This window comes from Eulemur rufifrons, chromosome 9 (assembly GCF_041146395.1).
Source record: "Eulemur rufifrons isolate Redbay chromosome 9, OSU_ERuf_1, whole genome shotgun sequence".
NCBI lineage: Eukaryota > Metazoa > Chordata > Mammalia > Primates > Lemuridae > Eulemur > Eulemur rufifrons.
The window spans coordinates 23,426,850-23,447,753 of record NC_090991.1 but is presented as its reverse complement, the minus strand read 5'-3'; the positions used below and the strand labels follow the sequence as shown (position 1 = coordinate 23,447,753).

The 20,904-nt window shown below is 37.1% G+C and overlaps 1 protein-coding gene across 2 annotated transcripts in view; it reads right to left on the bottom strand.

Annotated features, from left to right (window-relative positions):
* ACACA (acetyl-CoA carboxylase alpha) overlaps window positions 1–20,904 on the bottom strand; it is a 233,382-nt gene that overhangs the window by 161,585 nt on the left and 50,893 nt on the right. For both annotated transcript variants that reach the window (XM_069482312.1, XM_069482311.1), the window contains 6 exons: window positions 14,948–15,057; window positions 13,475–13,556; window positions 12,470–12,568; window positions 11,030–11,136; window positions 8,091–8,201; window positions 1,302–1,511 (listed from right to left, as the gene is read on the bottom strand). In XM_069482312.1, coding sequence (XP_069338413.1) covers window positions 1,302–1,511; window positions 8,091–8,201; window positions 11,030–11,136; window positions 12,470–12,568; window positions 13,475–13,556; window positions 14,948–15,057 — 719 coding nt within the window. The remainder of the gene's footprint in view (window positions 1–1,301; window positions 1,512–8,090; window positions 8,202–11,029; window positions 11,137–12,469; window positions 12,569–13,474; window positions 13,557–14,947; window positions 15,058–20,904) is intronic.

Below are 20,904 nucleotides of genomic sequence, written 5' to 3'. Positions count from 1 at the left end.
CATGTTTCTATATGCTTGCCCTTCACGTCCTCTCTCTCCCCCTCCCACAGGCTACAATGTGAACATAATCTTGTGAGTTAGCTTAAGGAGATGATGACACTGTCCAAGGGCAAAGGTTGACATTTTTGCTAAAGAGCCAGATAGTAATTATTTAACTTTGTGGGCTATAAAGTCTCTGTCACAACTATTCAACTCTGCCATTGTAGCAATAAAGCAGCCATAGGTAATATATAAATAAATAAATGTGATTGTGTCCCAATACAATTTTATTTAACAAAAACAGGCAGCATGTGAGCAATAAACCTGGATCTCTAGCACTAACTCATCTCTGAACTATGATGAAGGGAAACAGACTTATACCTCATTTAACCACTATTGGAGGCATCTTTTTTTTTTTTTTTTTTTTGAGACAGAGTCTCACTCTGTTGCCCGGGCTAGAGTGAGTGCCGTGGCGTCAGCCTAGCTCACAGCAACCTGAAACTCCTGAGCTCAAGCGATCCTCCTGTCTCAGCCTCCCGAGTAGCTGGGACTACAGGCATGCACCACCATGCCCGGCTAATTTTTTCTATATATATTTTTAGCTGTCCATATAATTTCTTTCTATTTTTAGTAGAGATGGGGTCTCGCTCTTGCTCAGGCTGGTCTCGAACTCCTGAGCTCAAACGATCTGCCCACCTCGGCCTCCCAGAGTGCTAGGATTACAGGCGTGAGCCACCGCGCCCGGCCGGAGGCATCTTTATTATAGCAGTTCAAGAGTGCATCCTAATACACACACACCCCCCACAGGAAATAAACTTCCAATACAGACCACCATATAATTAGCTTGTTTGGAATTCAAAAGAAAGAAGAGGTAGAAACTATATCTCCAATAAGATGAAGATGGGTTACGATTAAGAAAACTATGTTCAGACCCTTAAACTATTTTCAAGGCACCCTTCTTGACCCTGAGAAATTCTTTTCTATACGAACATACAGACTATGTGAACTTTAAAGATACTTAAAAGACTTTTGTAAAAGATAATGGACATGATTAAAAATTGCAAATGTTTCTCTCCCTTATTCTTAACTCAAAATAGTATACTGATTTTTAAAAAGTATTAACTATTTTTAGAGCTTGAAATATTCCTAGACAATTTTCCTAAAGAAAAAACTAAATATTTTTTCTTCTAGAAAAGGGATATAATCTTTATCAATTATTCAGAATCATTGCTTCAAATTCCACTATTCTCAGATTGGTACATGAACTGAATGAAAAGTGCTCTGTATAAGAAAATAGAAATTAAGACTTTTAATATACATACCTGTTCCATATGTTCAAATACTGCTGGAGTAGCAATAGCAGCAGGTGCCTCTTCAATAATCTTCTGATGCCTGCGCTGCACGGAGCAGTCACGACCAAACAGAGAGATGGCATTGCCATACTGATCTGCTAGGATCTGCACCTCCAGATGACGAGATTGTTTGGCTAGTCTCATCACAAATATAGGAGATCCAGGGACTTCAGCTTGAACCTGTATTAGAAAAAGAAATAAGACAAATTCTTGAGTGGTATGTATTTTTTCTATCACGATAATAAGCTGCTTTAGATTTCAATAAGCAGATGTCTAGAAGTGTCACGGACCAAGTTAAACAGTAGGAATATAAAAATGAATAAAACATAGCCCACAGCCTCATCTTTAATATCTTTAAGATGTTGCATTCTTAGTTATGTAACCAATATTAATTAATGAATATGAAAACATATAAACAACCAGTGTGTTACAGGGTAAACAACAAAATATTTGGAAACACAACGTACATACACACAAATCCCACAACAGAGCAAAATATTGCCATCCGCTCTGTACAGCCAAATGTACAACTTGCTCCAGACTAGATACGTTCCTGGTCCACATTACATCATGTATAACATTGTTGCAGTCAAAGAACTTTCATCTTCAGTTTTAAAGAATATTGTCACTGGATACAGAATCCCACACTCATAATTTATTTTTTTCAGCACTTCAAATTTCTGGCTTTCACTGTTTCTACTGAGATGTCAACTGTTATTCTTACTGTTACTCCCTTGAAAGTAATCTTTTTTCTCCAGCTGCTTTAAGATTTTCCTCTCTTTTATTTTAGTGAGGTGGCGTGGCAGATTTACTCTGATAAGCTTAAGTGTCGTTTTCTTTGTATTTGTCCTGCATAAGGCTCATAGCGATTTTTGAATCTGTGCTTGGTATCTTTTATGAGTTTAAGGAAATTCTTAGCCATTATCTCTTCAAATATGGCTTCTGCTCCATCATTTCTGCAAATATTGCTTCTGCATTTCTTCAAATATAGCTTCTGCTCCGTTCTTTCTCTTCTCCTCTAAGACTTAAAGTACATGATGATGGATCATTTCACTGTACCCCATGTGTCTTTTATGCTGTGTCTTTTTTGCTCTGTTTTTGTTCTGTTTTGCTATGTAACAAGTCACCTCAAAATTCAGTGGCTTGCTTAGAACATCAACCTTTTATTTGGTCATGATGCTGTGCTCATCTGGGTAGTTCTTCTCCAGGTCTTACATGTACATGCATATCATCATCTGGTGGCTTCAGAGGGGCTGATTGGTTTTACTCACATGTCTGGTGATTTGTGCTGACTGTTGGCTGGTAAGTCTAGGGAGCCTCAACTGGAATAGCTCATCTCTACTGCATGTAGTCTCTCATCCTCCAGTAGGCTAGGCCAGGCTTCTTTAGTGCAGTTTTCCAACCAAGTGAGGGCAGAATCTGTAAGGTCTAGGCTCTTGAGGTCTAGGCTCTAGAACTTACACATTACTTTGGCCACATTGTAATGGTCTAAGCAAGCCACAAGGCCAGCTAAGATTCGAGGGTTGGGGAAATAGATGCCACCTCTGAATGGGAGGGACAGCGAAGTCACATTACATACAGGAATGGGAGGAGTTATTGTGGCCATCTCTGCAAACAACCTACTATGGTCTACCCTCTGGCCACAATAATTCACGTACCTCCCACATGCAAAATAGACTCACCCCCTCCCAAGACCCCCAAAGTTTCATCCAATCATGGCATCAGGCTTGACGTCCATCTTCTCATGAGTCATGTCCAGACGAAAATGTGCTTCCTTGGGTGCAGCATCTCAGTGACAGTTTCTCTTGATCCAAAGACCTGGGAACTAAAAAAACAAGTTATCTGCCCCAACACTCCCAGCATTTTATGATGAGATTGGGAAAGGATAACCACAAAAGAGACTCCTGTTCAAAGAGGGGAAGATGGGAAGGAAGATGGGAGGTACATAGCAGTCACTGCTCCATGGCAATTCTGTTTGTTTGGGTTTTTGTTTGTTTGTTTGTTTGTTTTGAGACAGGGTCTCGCTTTGTTGCCCGGGCTAGAGTGAGTGCCGTGGCGTCAGCCTAGCTCACAGCAACCTCAAACTTCTGGGCTTAAACGATCCTACTGCCTCAGCCTCCCGAGTAGCTGGGACTACAGGCATGCGCCACCATGCCCAGCTAATTTTTTCTATATATATATTTTAGTTGGCCAGATAATTTCTTTCTATTTTTAATAGAGACGGGGTCTCGCTCTTGCTCAGGCTCGTCTCGAACTCCTGAGCTCAAACAATCCGCCTGCCTCAGCCTCCCAGAGTGCTAGGATTACAGACGTGAGCCACCGCGCCCGGCCCATCCATGGCAATTCTGAAATCCAAATGAGTACATGTTGTCAGGTTCCCTTACTCCAGGGGCAGAGAATTTTTTTTTATTAGGGTGTAGTTCTGCTCCCTAGGGTCTAGTTGGTCCCTAATCCATGGTTCCCCTCTGCTCTGCTCTCTGCCCTCTTGGTTCCTGACTCCACTCTCCGAGAAATCTTTTTATTAAAAATAACTGATGTTTTACAGCTGAATAGCTTTCTTAGCCTACTTCCTGCCCATAAATTAGAAGGTCCAGAGGTCTCTCTTCATTCTGAACAGTTTCTGGCCCTTTTGGTCCTTTTGGTACATTCATCAACACAAATCTCTTGACAATTCTGTGGGTTTCCTATGAATCATACTGAGGTTCAGTGCTTACCCCAAAAGCCACATCCATAAATCTCTCTATACTTTGGGCATATCAGGCTACTGCGGAACAAAGCCCTTAAGATTCTTAGAAGCACATTTTCCTAGCTTAGGGAGTAATCTATCAGATATTGCCTTAAATATTTCTGAGGCTTTAAAGTCACAGGTGCTTTGGACTTGGTCTGTACTCTGAGACATTTTTACTTTGCAAATGTTTTGCCAGCTGGAGAGACTGGGAACAAGAAATAGTTCTATTTTCAAAACTAACAAGTTCTGGGTCCTTTACATTTCCACTAAATTCTGCTTGCAAACAAAACATCTTCTGCAGCTCATGTTTCTTTTATGGTTTCTTAGCATAAGCAACTAGAAACACTCAACAGATACCTTATAATACCTTGAAAGTACTAGAGATCTGCTTAACCAGATCCATGACTTCATTAGATACATTCTCTCTTCCAAGTTACCTCAGGGAACATTTTGCTAATTGTTTCATCATTAAAGAACATGGGCTATCTTTTTTCCAGACTCCAATAACAATTGCATCACTACTTTTCCAGCCTCCACTAACAATTTGTTCTTCATTCCTCTAGACTTCATTAACATACTCCTCACTATTTTTCCAGTCTCCAACTATTAGCCAGTTTCAAAGCCAATGCCACATGTTTTACTTTTTTTGTTATGGCAGTATCATACCTTTAGGTATCAATTTCTGTGTCAGTTATCCAATGTATATAACAAACTACCAAAAACTTAGTGACTTGGGCAGCAATCATTTTATTTTATTTGCTCATGATTCTGCACATCAGCATTTGAACTGGGCTCAGTAGGTCTTGCCTGGAATCATTCATGCAGCTGTAGTCATCCAGCTGCTTGACTGGGGTTGGATGGTCTAATATGGTCTCGCTTACATGTCTCAACTGTGGTGCTGTCAGCTAGCAGGAGTAGGAGGCCTTACCTGGGACAACTCATTCTGCTTCATGTGACCTCTCTTTCTCCAGCAGGCTAGAACAGGCCCTTCACATGGGAGCTTGAGGTCTCATTCCAAGAGAGCAAGGGCAGAAACTACAAAACCACTTGTGGTTTAGGCTTTAGAAGTTGCACACCATTTCTGCCACATTGCAATGCCCAAAACAAGTCACAAGGCCAGCTAAAATTCAAGGGGTGGGAAAAAGGTCTCTACCTCTTGCTAGGAGGAGCTATAAAATCATATTGTACAGGTACATTGTGATGGGAGGGGCTATCGTGGCCATCTTTGCAAATAATCTCTTACATTTCTCTTTTCTACACTTTTTATCTTTTTGTCTCTCTTCATGCTTCAGTCTGAATTTTCTTCTGATCTATCTTCCAGTTACTACTTCTCTCTTCAACTGTATCTAAAATGCTATTAAACTCCTATATTGACTTCTTAATTTTGGTTATTGCATTTTCAGTTTTAGAATTGCCTGTTTCTTCTTTATGATTTCTAGTTCTCTGCCAAAATTCTCAAACTTGTCTTTAATTTCCTTGAATATGTTAAGCATAGTTACTTTAAAGTCCTTATCTGATAGTTCCATTATCTAAATCCTTTGTGGGTTTGTTTCTACTGACTTTTAGTTTACTTGTTTTTCACTCATCTAATTTTATGCGCCTGCTTATTTTCAACTGGATGCTTGACAGGCCGCATGAAAAATTAGTAGAAATAATTTGAAGTTCTGGATGTTATCCTTCTCTGGAGAGGATTTACATTTGCTTTCTGCAGGTGGCTAGGGGCACTAGCAATCCTATGACATCTTGCTTCAATCAGAGGTTGAGTATTTTGAAGCTGAGATTTAGTTCCTGTAAGGGCTGGTCTATTTTCCATTCACCCTCTCTCCTGCAGAATAATCCTTCAGGATCCCAACCCAAAATGTGGGAGATTTCCCAGGGTACTCCTCCGCAGCAAGCCCTTAAAAGTTTAAATTTTGTCCTTTTAGTCTTTTTAAGGCTGTTGAAAACTAATCAGCTTTTCAGCTACTGCTTCTTGAACTAGAAGATAGCTCTAGGGGAAAAGTGACCTCAAATGCCAGGACCACATCTCTGGGTTTCCTTTTTCTCCTATATGTTAGCCCCACAATTCTTCACATTACTGAAAAGTCTCTAATGACTTTTTTAAAATCTGGTCCAGTTTTTCTAGCTTGTTCCTAATGGGAGGATTCATTAGAGTTATTTAGCTGACCAGTATTAGAACTTACAGACTTTCCCATAAAACTTTCTCTTAGTGTTCTAGACTCTTCCACTATTTGATTCCATAGTAACAAGTAGTTTTCAAATTTCTACAGGAGTTAACATTAATTAACATGCTTTTTGTTTTTTATTTTTGCTTCTAAGAGCAAAAGCCTTTTCTCTAGATTCCATAAGGCATTGATCTAAACTATGAAATTAGAATTTACAGAAGAAATATTAAAATAAAAAAAAAGACTGAGGTAATATTCAACTTCTGGCATTCAAAATAGGATAATACACTCCACTCCCACTGCTCCACTTGACCAGCCTTAAAAAATAAAAATAAAAAATAGGATAATACAGCAAGACAATACCTTTATCAGTTCCTTTATCTAATTTAGCTCCTTGACTTAAGATGGAGTTATGTTTCCATAAGCCTATTGTAAATTGAACATTAAAACTCAAAAATGCATTTAATACACCTAACCTACCAAACATCATAGATTAGCCTCACTTATTTTAAACACGCTTAGAACACTTGCATTAGCTTACAGTTGGGCAAAATTATCTAACTCAAAGCCTATATTATAATAAAGTGTTGAATATCACATGTAATTTACTGAATACTGTACTCAAAGTGAAAAACAGAATAGCTGCATAGGTACTTAAAGTATGGTTTCTACTGAATATGTATTGCTTTTGCATCATTGTATATTCCAAAAATTTTAAGTTGAACCATTTTAAGTTTGGGACCATCTGTATATCAAATCATGGAAGACTCAGCTCATAGTTTTTCTCTTTAGTTTTTGACAGTGAAGCAAGAAGTTTGCTCCTCGATGGTTTGGGGGAAAAAAAAGCAAAAAGCAAATAAAAGGTAACATGGGACACTAGTAAGAGACGGTGCAAAGTAGAAGATGGTGAGAAAACCAAGAAAAAGACGGAAGCCAGGAGAATAAAAAGGCCACACCGGTGTCCCAATTTTTCCTTGTTCTGACACATCTTTTACCAAGTATTGGTAGGATAAAAAAAGAAGTGAGGCAAGTATGTGAAGGTAACTCTGAAGGCAGAACAAAAGAGACCCCTGTCTCCTTTTTCTCCCTCTGCTTAAAGTTCTGAAAAGACATCACTTTTTGACTGCCTCTATAACCAATGCATAGTATGGCCACATCAACTTGGCTGCAAAGCAGAAAAAGATCCTAGGTGGGGCTTTCCTGAGCCACTCTCAGTTCTTGTGTAATGTGGGTCTGCTATAGGGTTCCTGTGCCAAGGTGTGGTGGCCATGTTGCACAGGCTAGGGTGCAGACTGCTGGGCCAGCAGGTAGATGGGACCACTTGGTGGAAACTCAGGGGCCAATCTAAACTGAAGTAATTCCTTCAGTTGTTGCAGAGAAAAAAAAAGGAAAAAATAAAAAATAAAAAATAAACTGAAGTAAGATAAAGCCAATCAGAGAGCCTGGGCCTGACCAAGCCAAGAGCAACCAGATCAGTATCATACCACCACACCACACACTTTATCTACAATGTCAGCAGAACAGGGGTACAAAAATGTAGAAAGGGATGGATTTTTCCTTGCCATTATGAGATCCTATAAGCCACATGCACCATGAAGGAATGATCTATCTGAGAAACTGAGCATGTTTATATAAAAGAGAAAAATTCTACTGTTTGAATTACTTAATTAAATAAAACTTAAATTGAATTAGACATTGCTTTAACTTTTTTCCCCACTAATAAGGAGGTGGAGACTAGAAAGACTAGATTATAGACAAAATTAAAAATTAAATATTTTCTGGATATCCAAATTATAGTATGAGTTAAATCGTGTATCTCTGATAACACACATTGGTTCAAACAAACAAAAACAGCTTGTACTCTACCTGTCTGAAAAGGTTAGGGAAGTCATCTGCATTATTGACTTTTCTGATTCCCTTCCCTCCTCCTCCTTCTGAGGCCTTGATCATTACTGGATATCCAACTTCCTCTGCTGCCTTCAAGAAGAAAGAAAAAAATAGGAGAAAGAGTATTATTAGTTAGAGAAGGAGAAAACTGGCATTTTCTCCCTTTAAGAATGCAGTCACTTAGTAAATCTACAAGCAGTGAAATAGAAAGATCTTCAAGATATACTATTAAGTGAAACAGTATTTGCAGTATTAGGTTGAACCAAAAGAAATTGCCTTTTTTGTAGATTAAAAAAATAGTTGAATATTGGCAATTTCATATGATTCAATCTAAGATAATCCCACACGGGTCAAAAACAAAAATAAATCTATGTTTATATATGATTATATATGCATTCATATATTCACATATGTAAATACAAAGAAATGAAGTACAGAATAAACATCAGTGGTGATTTATAAAAGAAAGATGAATAGATATAAACTTTCACTTTTTACTGCATATATTTCTGTATTGTTGGAACTTCTTCCTTATGGTATGTAGTTATCCATGTATTAACCAAAATTTTTTTTAAGAAGATGTAAGTAGTTCACTTAATATAAGTTGATAGTATATCAGTATAGCTCCCAACCACATATAAGACTCATTAAATCAGAACTCTCAAGTATCTGCAAATTTTTTCTCCCTTAAGATTTTATAAAAGATAAAAACAAGAACTCAAAATATTAATGAAATTCATCAGAAAGCTAATTGTCAGCACATGCTCCAAATGTGCTTTTCACATTTATAGTATCACATAATGATCAGGTGATGATTCCAAAATTTTTTGAAAAATTAATCATATAACCATCAAGTAGGCAGCTGGTTAAATCAAGATATACTCATATATTATATAGAATACTATGCGATTATTAGAAGGAATTAGGTAGCCTCTATAGATAATAGAAAATATCATTAATTTAATATAATTTAACATATTCCATAATTTAATATAATCTAAATTATATTGTTAAGGCAGAAAGTAAACTGAGGAAAAGTTAACTAAAAATTTAAAATAACCAAGTCATTTCTTTGTCAAAATATTCCAGTTTTGCTACATTATAAGAATTTCTTTAAAATGTGTCACCAGAAAAAGGCCATTTCAAATTTTAATTTGCATTAGTAGATTAGGGATGAAAATCTTACACTCATAGTCTGATCTTTTCTAGAGTTCCCTTAATTCTGTTCTTTTCTATGCTCATATCAACAGAATTAGTATGATGAACTCAATCACTGGGTGATAGGTGATCAAAGAAATAGCACAAATATGGAAAAGGACTTACAAAAATACGGTAGCCCACAGGAAGAGAGTATATGAATACTCCTAGCCAAAGGTCGCCCATTAAAAGTATTTTAGAAGAATTTTAATGCCATAGGGAAAATGCTTATATATATAATATTAAGTAGAAAAAAGTACTAGGATTACCAAACAATATTTATAGTAAAACCCTAATTTTATAATTATTATAATTATAGAAATCTATTATTAAAGATTATTATATGAATCTATGAATCAAAAAAAAAGCTGGAAAAAATACATGAATATGTTAATGGACATTATCTCTGGATGGTGGGTTTATGGGTGGTTTTATCATCATCTCTGGCTTTCTACCAGAAAATTCTTTTTATAAATGTAACCAGGAAAAAAAAAGACTTTTAGTTAATAAGCAAAATAGCTAGTTCCTTACAAACGGCTTCTACTCTTTTGTGAATTATAGCAAATAGAAAAAAGCATTTTCAATTCAATTAGAAATATTAATTCTTCTTATTAAGGAGATTACATGATGCTTAACTTGAAATGCAAACAATATGGCAAAATTAGTTGAAGATTCAACATTCCTCTTGAATTTATAACATACTAATCAAACTCAAGCAGTATATTTTTCTTAAACAGCCTATTTTATCACCTACCTGGAGACATAACTGACACTACCAACTAGTTAAAAAGCGAAAGGGGAACAAACTAGAGAGAACTTTAAGGAAAGAAAAGTTAAAATGCTGAGGAAAGGATCTCCTTTTGCCTAGGTGCACATTTCTACATGGATGGACAATAATTAATGTAACACTTTCAGCCTATTTCAGCTCACTCCCCCACTCCTTCCCAAGGGAAAAAATAAACTATACAATTAGTCACTTTGGAAGGAGGAACAGAGCACACAAAGCTCAGCCTCTTTCCCCCTTTGGGATCAGCCCACTGCACAGAACATAAGCTCTTCATCAGCGCTTAGCCATACAATAAGCTGAATGGCAAAAGTTCTCTCTCTGCAGAAGGAAGTCTGTGGTGATTGTTTTAACTCGGGTGTTCAGTTTACAAATCGGATTGTTGCTACACACTTAAGCCATTTTCACCAACATCTCTGTAATAAAGCTACCTGCCTGGGCTTCTTGGTTCTGAACTCAAGCAGGGGAAAAGTGTGTTGTTTGCTGGCCCCTTCTCATATACCAACAGTGGGTAGAGAAAGGGAGCATCAGCACCTCTTCAAAACTCTGATTATCACCTAAGAAACGTTCTGTCTGGATAAACAGCCCGTTTCAAAATGAATTTAAATTGTTTAAATTTAAAGTCACTTCCTAGCAGGGCACAGCGGCTCACGCCTATAATCCCATCACTTTGAAAGGCTGAGGCGGGAGGATCGCTTAAGGCCAGGATGGGCAACACAGTGACAACCTGACTCTACAAAAAAATAAAAAATAAATGTAAATATATTAAAAAAATAAAGTCACTTCCTTACTCCATACTTTTTAAACTATACCTTCTGATCTTACAACCCTAATGGCATCATGGATATACATCACGAACCAGGATCCAAATTCCCTATGTTTGTGACTATAATTGGTTGCTTGAAAGGCATCTCACTCCCTGGAGTTAATAACCTACCTTCAGCCCATCATCCACATCTTTCACATAACCTTTTTCATATAGTTCCTGAGGAACATTTAAGATACGTTTTGAAAAATCATTTTCCTGCCAGTCCACACGAAGACCTGCAATAGACAACAGTGACTTAGAGCAGTTACAAGAGCTTCTGCTCTTGTCAATTTTCCACTATACCTTCTTTAAAAGGCTATCATATTTACCCAAAATTGAGGGTAGATGGAAGAAAGAAGGATGCTAAAACCCTGCTTAGTCTCTCAGGTTAATAGCATTTAGCCGTAGCATGACCTGGCAACTTGGGTTCTTATGCTGGAAAAAGCAAGGAGAGATAACAGGGAGCAACTTATAAAAGTACAAGGACATATAAGACCAAAAAAAAAAAAAAAGCATGGCAGACTTCTCACAGCAACTCAGCAGGCAAAATGCCTTCGATTTGTGTCTTCAAGCCTGCTCTAGGGCCAGAGGTCTGGGAAATAATTCAATCTTTATGAGCCCTTGGAAATGGAAATGGCGGTTTTACTGGCCTCAGCAGAGTCATGATTCCATGCTCCCCGAATGTCCCTGTACTCAGCCACAAGGGGAACACTACAGGCTCTCCATTCAAACAAGAACAAATTCAACCTTTTATTTTAAACTATTTGACCCAACAGGTCTGGAGAGGATATTGCAATCCCCCAGAGAGCAAGAGTAACAAGGGTTTAAATTTGGTCAGCCTCAAGACAATGGTCATTCCCATTTAAGAGATTTCAGTATATGTCTGCTCCCAGTGTTTGAGTATTAAAAAAAAAAAAAGGAAGTTCATATTGTTATGAGCTATAATAATTCACATAGCATTCTTTAAAGGATTTGTCAAGAATAAATCATTTTTTGAAAATTTTCATCCTTCTGTGTGCCTGGAAGAAAGGCTGATTACTGACCTCATTCTCTGCATCAAGGGCAACTGAGGTTGAATGGTATTAAACAGGCAAAGCAAATCGTCAATAGATTGTGGGCTGACATCAAGAAAACACTGGCAGGTGAATATTTAAGTAAGTGGGTTTTTCCTTCTTCTTAGTGACCCAGACTACCTCTAAGGCAGGTCCAAAAGCCTAATTCCATCAAGAAAGATCACATCTGAGAAATATTCTGGCCTACCCAGAATAGATCTGAACCCACATAACCATATGTATTTTCCCACAGTTTCTCCAGATTAAGTCCTAAGATCACTCCAGATCACAGTTCAGCGTCTGTACATCTGACACTAATTTATAATCTCCAAACATAGTAAAAATCACAGGTGTATTAATTATGCCAAGAGATACAAGGTACCATTAATCAACCAGGATTCCATTCTTGTCAAATATCCCAATACATTTAAAACAAAATTAAACCCTAAGCCATAGTCCTGAATATCCTACCGGGCTTTTCTATACTTCAAGATACAAACAAGAAATAACTTCTTACCACTACCGCTCCAGGGAAGAGTTGGGATACCAGCAGTTTGAGCCACTATAGAAGATGCAATCTTATCCCCCAAAGCCCACATGGCCTGGCTTGGAGGACCTAAAAACAAAATAGGAGAAGAACCCTGGCTGTAACATTTCTAGCATATTTATTCTGTCGTGTATTATAATTATTAATGTATTTGTTTTCCCCCCCCATCGTGTATCATGGCGATTATAAACTTGATTATGAGGACTGCTATGCTTTGACACATCTTTGTACCATCTGTAAAACCCAATGTAGCAAGCTTCTTGTGCACAGCGAGAGCTCAATATATGTAAACATATGTTGAATTAAATTCCTATGAGTCTAACTAAAATTTTATCATCCTTCATGATACAACTTTACCACATTAACAAAGTTGTCTTTTTTTAAACCAATATCCTGAAATAAGAACTGTGAAGTTTTCGGATTTAAGTCTGAAATATTATACCCTCCCTGGTCTTAGGGGGAACCCAAAGAGGAGATTTATCTTTAATGAGGTTTACAAAGCATATTCTTCATTGTGGAAGGTCTCTAGAGACAGAGAGAGACACTTTGAGCCATATAATCTCTGTTTTTCTCTCTGCCATAACGACAGCGGAAAAGTCAAAGAATATCTCTCTTCCATAGGAATAAAACGTATATGCTTAAATGCTAAGGTGCTGATTCATATTTAAGGGCACACTGCCAGGGTATCCTAAGCATTCAATTATCTTTGCTATCTAAAAGCAGGTCCTTCCTCCACATGCTTTCCTAAGGTTAGTGGCAAAGATGATGTGAGATAAGCAGGCTGTAAGAAATAAAAAAGGGTGGAGAAAAAGAAATGAAGGTTACTCTGAGAGTTGCTAATTGATTTTATTAAAAAATAAAAAAAAGAGCTCAGTACATGTTAAGCAGAAGAAAATCAGACTACAGAGTGGAAGGAATACAGGCAAAATTGACAAAAAGAAACAAAGACAGAAAGAGTATGTCAAAAAGGCTTACCCATAAAAGCAATGCCATTTTTCAAGAGAAGTTCCGGGAGCTTGGGATTTTCAGAAGCATGACCCCAGCCAGCCCACACTGCCTACAAGGGAACACAATGATTCATTCTTAAAATTAATACAAAAACCCCACAAACTGCATTACTTTCCATCAAGCCTGGCCCTACTTCTTAATGCTTAATTTACTGTTGGTAAACTTTACAGAACAAAAAGAAGTCCACTGTGGTAAAACCTCTGAAGAGATCAAAACCGAGTTAAAGTTGATAGTAAGATCCAGTTAGTCTTGTTGCTTGCTCTTTAGGAAACTCAGTTTGTAGCAGCTAGGCTCTATAGAGTCTTTCCTAAAAATATTGGCTATCTTTCACATACTCAATTACTTTGGTCACCCAATTCCATCATTGCATCTAGTGGTTATATTACCATACCAGTTTAGAATTTTGTCCTCTTTGCACTTTAAGGTACTTACCCTAAACTTCCTGACACAATGAGATAGGGAAAAAACAACCTACTTCTCTAATACACTACCATATCCTAGTTAACTTTTACTTACTTGAGATGGTTCAAAGATGAAATGCATAGAATATATAATCTCTGAAAGACCCTTCTAAACCCTCTGTTTGTATTATGTTTATTTTTATTCGTTCCATTCTATCTTTCTTTTCCTTGTCTGGTTTAGTTATTCCATATAAAGGCATTTAAGAATTTTCAAAAAAGATGCTTTATATAAATGTTCTTCTTTGGGTATCCCCTTATGTCTAACTGTAAAATGGGTGAATTTGGTATTAAAGGACAACACTGGGGCTGGGCATGGTGACTCATGCCTGTAATCCTAACACTCTGGCAGGCCGAGGCAGGGGGATTGCTTTAGACCAGGAGTTCGAGACCAGCCTGGGCAACATAGTGAGATCCCATCTCTAAAAAATTATTTTAAAATTTGGCCAGGCATGCTGCTGCACACCTGTAGTCTCAACTACTCAGGAGGCTGAGGCAGGAAGATCAGTTAAGCCCAGGAGTTTGAGGATGCAGTGAACTACGATGATACCACTAAACTCTAACTCAGGCAACAGAGTAAGACAGTGTCAAATAAATAAATAGGCCAGGCATGGTGGCTCACACCTGTAATCCTAGCACTCTGGGAGGCCGAGGCAGGTGGATCGTTTGAGCTCAGGAGTTCGAGACCAGCCTGAGAAAGAGCGAGACCCCGTCTCTACTAAAAATGGAAAGAAACTATATGGACAACTAAAAATATATACAGAAAAAAAAAAAATTAGCCGGGCATGGTGGCGCATGCCTGTAGTCCCAGCTACTCGAGAGGCTGAGGTAGGAGGATTGCTTGAGCCCAGGAGTTTGAGGTTGCTATGAGCTAGGCTGACGCCACAGCACTCTAACCTGGGCAACAGAGTGAGACTCTGTCTCAAAAAAATAAATAAATAAAATAAACAAATAAACAAACAAACACACTGGCACATCTTACTTGTACCGGGATCCTTTTAGCAATATCAAGAATTAATTCCACATTTGCATAGTTGTTGTTGTTTGGTCCTCCAGGAACTGGCACATAGTGATCTGCCATCTTAATGTATTCTGAAAACACAAGCAAATTAATAGAGAACACATGATTTTTTTTCCAGGAATTTAACTGCACAGAGAAACTAGTTAAAGGACAGGGACTATCTAAAGTAATCACAGGACAAACAGTATTAATGGGGTAATTTCCAAGACCATTTAATTGGAGGCTCTGAGTTTGTTAAGCAAAAGGCACTAACACGAGTTAATCCCATGTTTAAGGAAGCTCTCATACTAAAATAGCTATTCTCAAAGACTTCACTATTTAACTTCTCTGAAGAATCTTTATGACCTCTATATCAAGGCTTATGTGTGTCTGTCACTTAGTGACCCAAGCACAATTCTATTCTGAGAAGTTCTGTTCGGACATCCTTTAACTTGCACCATACCCAGAGACAGTCCTTTTCCTGATATAGAGCTGGACAGAATGGGGAGAGAGGAAAGCCTGGAGTGTTTACAGACTGGCTGAACAGGAAAGGTTAGTTACAGAAGTTTAATTTGTGCCCGAAAAGCGTTTACCTGGAATGGTGGAGGCAACAGACATTTGAACGAAACTTTAGAAAGATAACCACTTTCCCTTCTTATATTTATTTTTTTGCTCAGTATTCCCTTTCAAATTTGTCACCTGATGTCTCTCTCTTACTACTCTGGCAAGAACTATAGCAGAGAAGCTATCCTGTGCAGGAACTATACTAAGCACTTTATATATATATTATTTCATTTAATTCTCTCAGCGATCCTATATATATGGTTGGTATTATCAAGCACCCCAGTTTACAGGAAATTATGGGTTGGAGCAGTTTAGTAACTTACTCAAAGTTCATACTACCATTATTTCTTATATTTATTAAAGTTTCTTTTATCTTGTTCTTTACTTTAAAAAATTTTAAGTCCTTTCTAAAAAAAAAATCCACTAAAAAAAGGATATTTCACTAAACATAAGATACAGTGCCATACAGTTTGTTTAAAATTAAAATAGGTTTATTATTCCCTTTGATTATAGGAGGGAAAGTATACTAATTATTAAAACTTTTAGATAACATAACAGGATATAATAACACTATTTTTAAAAAGTCAAAATCATCCGTTGTCCCACCTCAGAGATAACTAGTTCATGCTTTGCTAGACTTGTTAGGCAATTTAACAATATATTGTTGATATCTTTTCACATTGTGACACAGAGATATATTTAATATTATTATATATTTGACATTTTAATGGATGCCTAATATTTCAATAGTCCATAACTCAATTAACTACTAACTTATTGATAGGAATATAGGTTATTTATAACTTGGAAAATATTAAAAAATGTGGATCCTTGCACTGCTGTCCAATTTTACAATCAGGATATGTTCCTAGAAGTAAAACTATTGGGCCAAAAGGTATTTAAGATTTTCAGACTTACACTAGTAAAATGGGTATCAAATAGCCTATATTCTCACCTATGCTAGGTGTTACCAGTCTTTTTAATTTTGCCAGTCTTGTAAGTTTAAAAAAAAAATCTACCATTGCTTTGGTTTACATTTCTTTGATTATCATTGATACTGAATCTCTTTTCATATGTTTATTGTTCCTTTTTATTTCTTCTTTTATGGACTACCTATTGATGTTCTTTGTTCATTTCCTATTGAGAGATGCCTTTTTCTTATATTACAGGTAGAAACTCTTTGCTGCCAATACGTTTTTCCAGGTGATTTAACTTTTTCTTTCTCTTCTCTTTTTTTATTTGCAAAATAGAAATTTTTATATAGTTGAATCTCTCCAACTTTTCCATTGTGGTTTAGTCTTTTCTGTAGTTAAGCAGCCCTAGACAGGAAAAGTTACCTTAATTGCTGACCTACATCCTTTACAGACACACACACACACACACACACACACACGCACGCACACACAGTCTGCAAAAATATTGCTACTGCCAACCAACAAGAACTCAGAGTTCTATACCAATCCAATTTTCTATTGTCATTATTGTAGACAGTAAAGAAAAGAGAAGCCCTGGGAAGCAGAAAAAGAAAGCTCACTGTCTGATTATATAATCTGTACTCTCCCTTATTTCTTAGCTCTCAAAGTTTCCATAACTACTACCAGAGACACTACAGAGTACATTCACAAATAAATAAGAAAACTCTCCTCAAAAGAGAGTACTCAATTCTTTACTATGGATTCAACTAATCATCCACCTTTCTTACTTTTCCAATAACTATCATGAAATAAATAATGCAACGGGTTAATTATTACCATTCTCACCCTTATCCTGTCAATTTTGCCCACTTCCCTTTAGTCTCAGAGGATAAAGTTCTCTCCTCATGTTAATAACCAACTCTCCTAAAACTCCTTTATCATAATTTTTTTAAATCATAAAAATAATTGTTTTAAACTGGATCACAGTGATCATTGCACAATGGTAAAAATTTACTAAAACTCATAGAATTATACACTTCTAAAAAGGTGTCGTTTTATGGTATATAAATTATACTCAATAAAGCTGTTAAAATAGTTAACATAATAGAAAGGTTAGAGAAAAAAGGAAAAATCACCCATAATACTTATCCCTTAATTCATTACCACTAATATGGTAATCCTTTCTACTTTGTTTTTACAGAAATGGGGTCTCGCTATGTTGCTCAGACTGGTCTCAAACTCCTGGCCTCAAGTGCTCCTCCTACTTTAGCTTCTGAGTAACTACGATTACAGTTCTGAACCACAGCATCTGACTCCATTCTAACTTTTTAAGTAACGTTTTTAAAAATGTATATATATTCCATGTAAAAAGTTGAAAAAAGTAGAAACACAAATAGAAATTAAAACACCCCAATATTCTACTCCCCAAGAAAATGACTACTGCTTTTTGGTTATTTTGGTTTTTTTTTTTTTTTTGAGACAGAGTCTCACTCTGTTGCCCAGGCTAGAGTGCAGTGGCATCATCATAGCTCACTGCAACCTCAAACTCCTGGGCTCAAGTGATCCTCCTACCTTAGCCTCCTGAGTAACTGGGACTACAGGCACGTGCCACCACGCCCAGCTAATTTTTCTTTTTTTTTCTTTCTTTTTTTTTTTTTTTGTAGAGATGGGGTTCATTCTTGCTCAGCTGGTCTCAAATTCCTGACCTCAAGGGATCCTCTCACCTTGGCCTCCTGGAGTGCTGGAATTACAGGCATGAGCCACCACGCCTGGCCTACTATTTGCTATTTTGATATATGTTGTTACAGCCTGTTTTCCTATCTATACTATACACAATGTATTTTTTTCTAATATCATATTATGCTATCAATTTCCTTTTATAGCTGACTTTTTCCTTAGCAATTGTGGTGGACAGACACTAAGGTATCCCCAAGATTCCAAATTCCAGGTATTCATCCTTTCTGTAAGCTCCTCCCCTTGGGTATGAGCAGGATCTATTACTTGCTGCCTCTAGGCAAGAGAATATGGCCATGGTGATGAGATGTTAATTCCATGATAACATTACATAAGAATAAACCCATCTTACCAGGAGACTCTCTTCCTTGCTGGCTTTGAGGTAGCGTCACTTTGGGATGGCATACGTGACAAGGAGCTGACAGTGGCCTCTGGCTAAGAACCAGCCAATGCCTGAGACTCAACCAGTCCCTGAGACTAAGGGACTCAGTTCCTTAGTCTGACAGCCCACAAAAAACTAAATGATGCTAATAACCATGTGAGCTTGAAAGCAGATCCATTCCAACTCGAGCCTCAGACAAAACCTCACCTTCAGCTGACAACTTATTGCAGCTTTTTAAAACCCTGAAACAGAAGACCCAGCTAAGCCATGATCTGACCTATAGAAACTATGAGAGAATAAATATTGTTTAAAGCTGATAAATTTGTGGTAATTCTGTTATACAGTAATAAATAATACAGAAATTTATCAAAACAGATTCTCATACTAATGTCATTCCACAAAATATTTTTAATGGCTGCATGGTATTTCATGGAATTAGTATAGCTCATTTTACTTAACTAATCCACTGATGTTGGACACTTGAGTTACTCCCAGTTTCTCACTATTTTTAAATATGATAATATGCAATGAATATCTTTGTACGAATATATTGCCCCATTACTGATTTTTTTCCCTCAGTATAAATACCAAGAAATATAATTTCTTGGCCAAAAGACATGCATATTTTTGTCCACTGTACTCTTGACTCTATTCCTTTCCATCCCCTTAAGTCTCTCATGTATTTCAACTCCTACCCACACTTTGGCTCTTTCCTCTCAGACTATAAACATTCCCAAGTCTCTTTCATTCTAAAAAATAAAAATCTTCCCTTGACCCTGAATTTCTCTTTATTTACTGCCTTTTCTTCTTCTCTTCTCAACTAACATTTTTTAAAAAACTAGTCCACATTGGCTATCTCCATATCTCTTCCCATTCATTCCTTAACATCCTATATCAGTCTGCATGTTCTTATATAGTTCTAGTGATACTATTCTCGCAAAAGTTACCAATGATTGCTTAATTCCTCGACAAGTTCTTAGTCCGTTGTTTTTGGACTGTTGACACATTTGACCCTTTCTTATTGAAATTATCTTTTCTCTTTGCTTCTCTTTTCTCTCCTATTTCTTGGATGATTTCTTCCCAATATTGTTTATGGGCCTGTCTTCCTCAGTCTACCCCTAACTTTTAATTTTCCATAAAATTCCATCCTTAGCCCTCTTCTCTTCATTTTCTATCTGTTCGTCTGGGATGTAGTACTGAATTTACCACGTAATGGCCAATAATGCACACATCTTAATCTCCAGCTCTAAGTTCTAGAAGGATATATTCAACTTTTTACAGGAGTTATAGGACTTACATTTACCACAAGTATTCTAAACTAAATTCATATTCCCACAAAAAAACCCCACCTTGTTCTTTTTGTTATATTATCTATTTTGGTTGGTGGTACTAGTATCTGCTTAGTCAACCAAATTTGAAACCCAACAGTCAACATTAACTCTTCCCTTAATCACCAAATCTTGCTATTTTTACCCCATCTCTCTAAACCCTTCCTTTCTTCTCTATCCTCAGTCCCATCATCACATGTCCTGCATTATTTTCTTCTTCAAATGGATCTTCCACGAGGCTAACAGAATCATCCATCTAATTGTTTTTTTTAAAGAAACTATCTTTTAGAGATTAATACAGAAATATTTATAGATAGAATAATATAATATCAAATATTTGTTTCAAAATAATTGTGGGGGGATGAGAGTATAGCTAAAACTAGGTTGGCCATGAGTTGATAATTATTGATATTGAATGACAACTAGATGGGAAGGGATTCATTATACTCTTCTACTTTTATATAGTTAAAAAAAAATCAGGCTGGGCATGGTGGTTCATGCCTGTAATCTTAATACTTTGGGAGGCCAAGGCGGAGGATCACTTGTGGCTGGGAGATCAAGACCAGCCTGAGCAACACAGTGAGACCCTATCTCTACAAAAAACAAAAAAATTAGGTAGGTGTGGTGATGTGTGCCTGTGGTCCCAGCCACTCAGGAGGGTGAGGCAGAAGGATAGCTGGAGCCCAGGAATTGGAGGTTGCTGTGAGCTATGATGACGCCACTGTACTCTAGCCTAGGTGACAGAACAAGACCCTGTCTCAAAAAAAAAAAATAATAATAATTAAAAGACTCATCCATTTAAATACAAATCCTTTAATGTCAACACACATACACCCACACACACCCCTAAAATGATAAAGTCTGCTTTCGAGGATGGAAAACAAGGCCTCCTCTTGACAAATGCTAGATCATATCTTATACTTTAACAAGCCACTTGCAATTTCCAGAAAACCACTCATGTCAGACCTTCACACATTTGCACAGGCTGTTCTTTCTGCACGATATACCCTCTGTCCA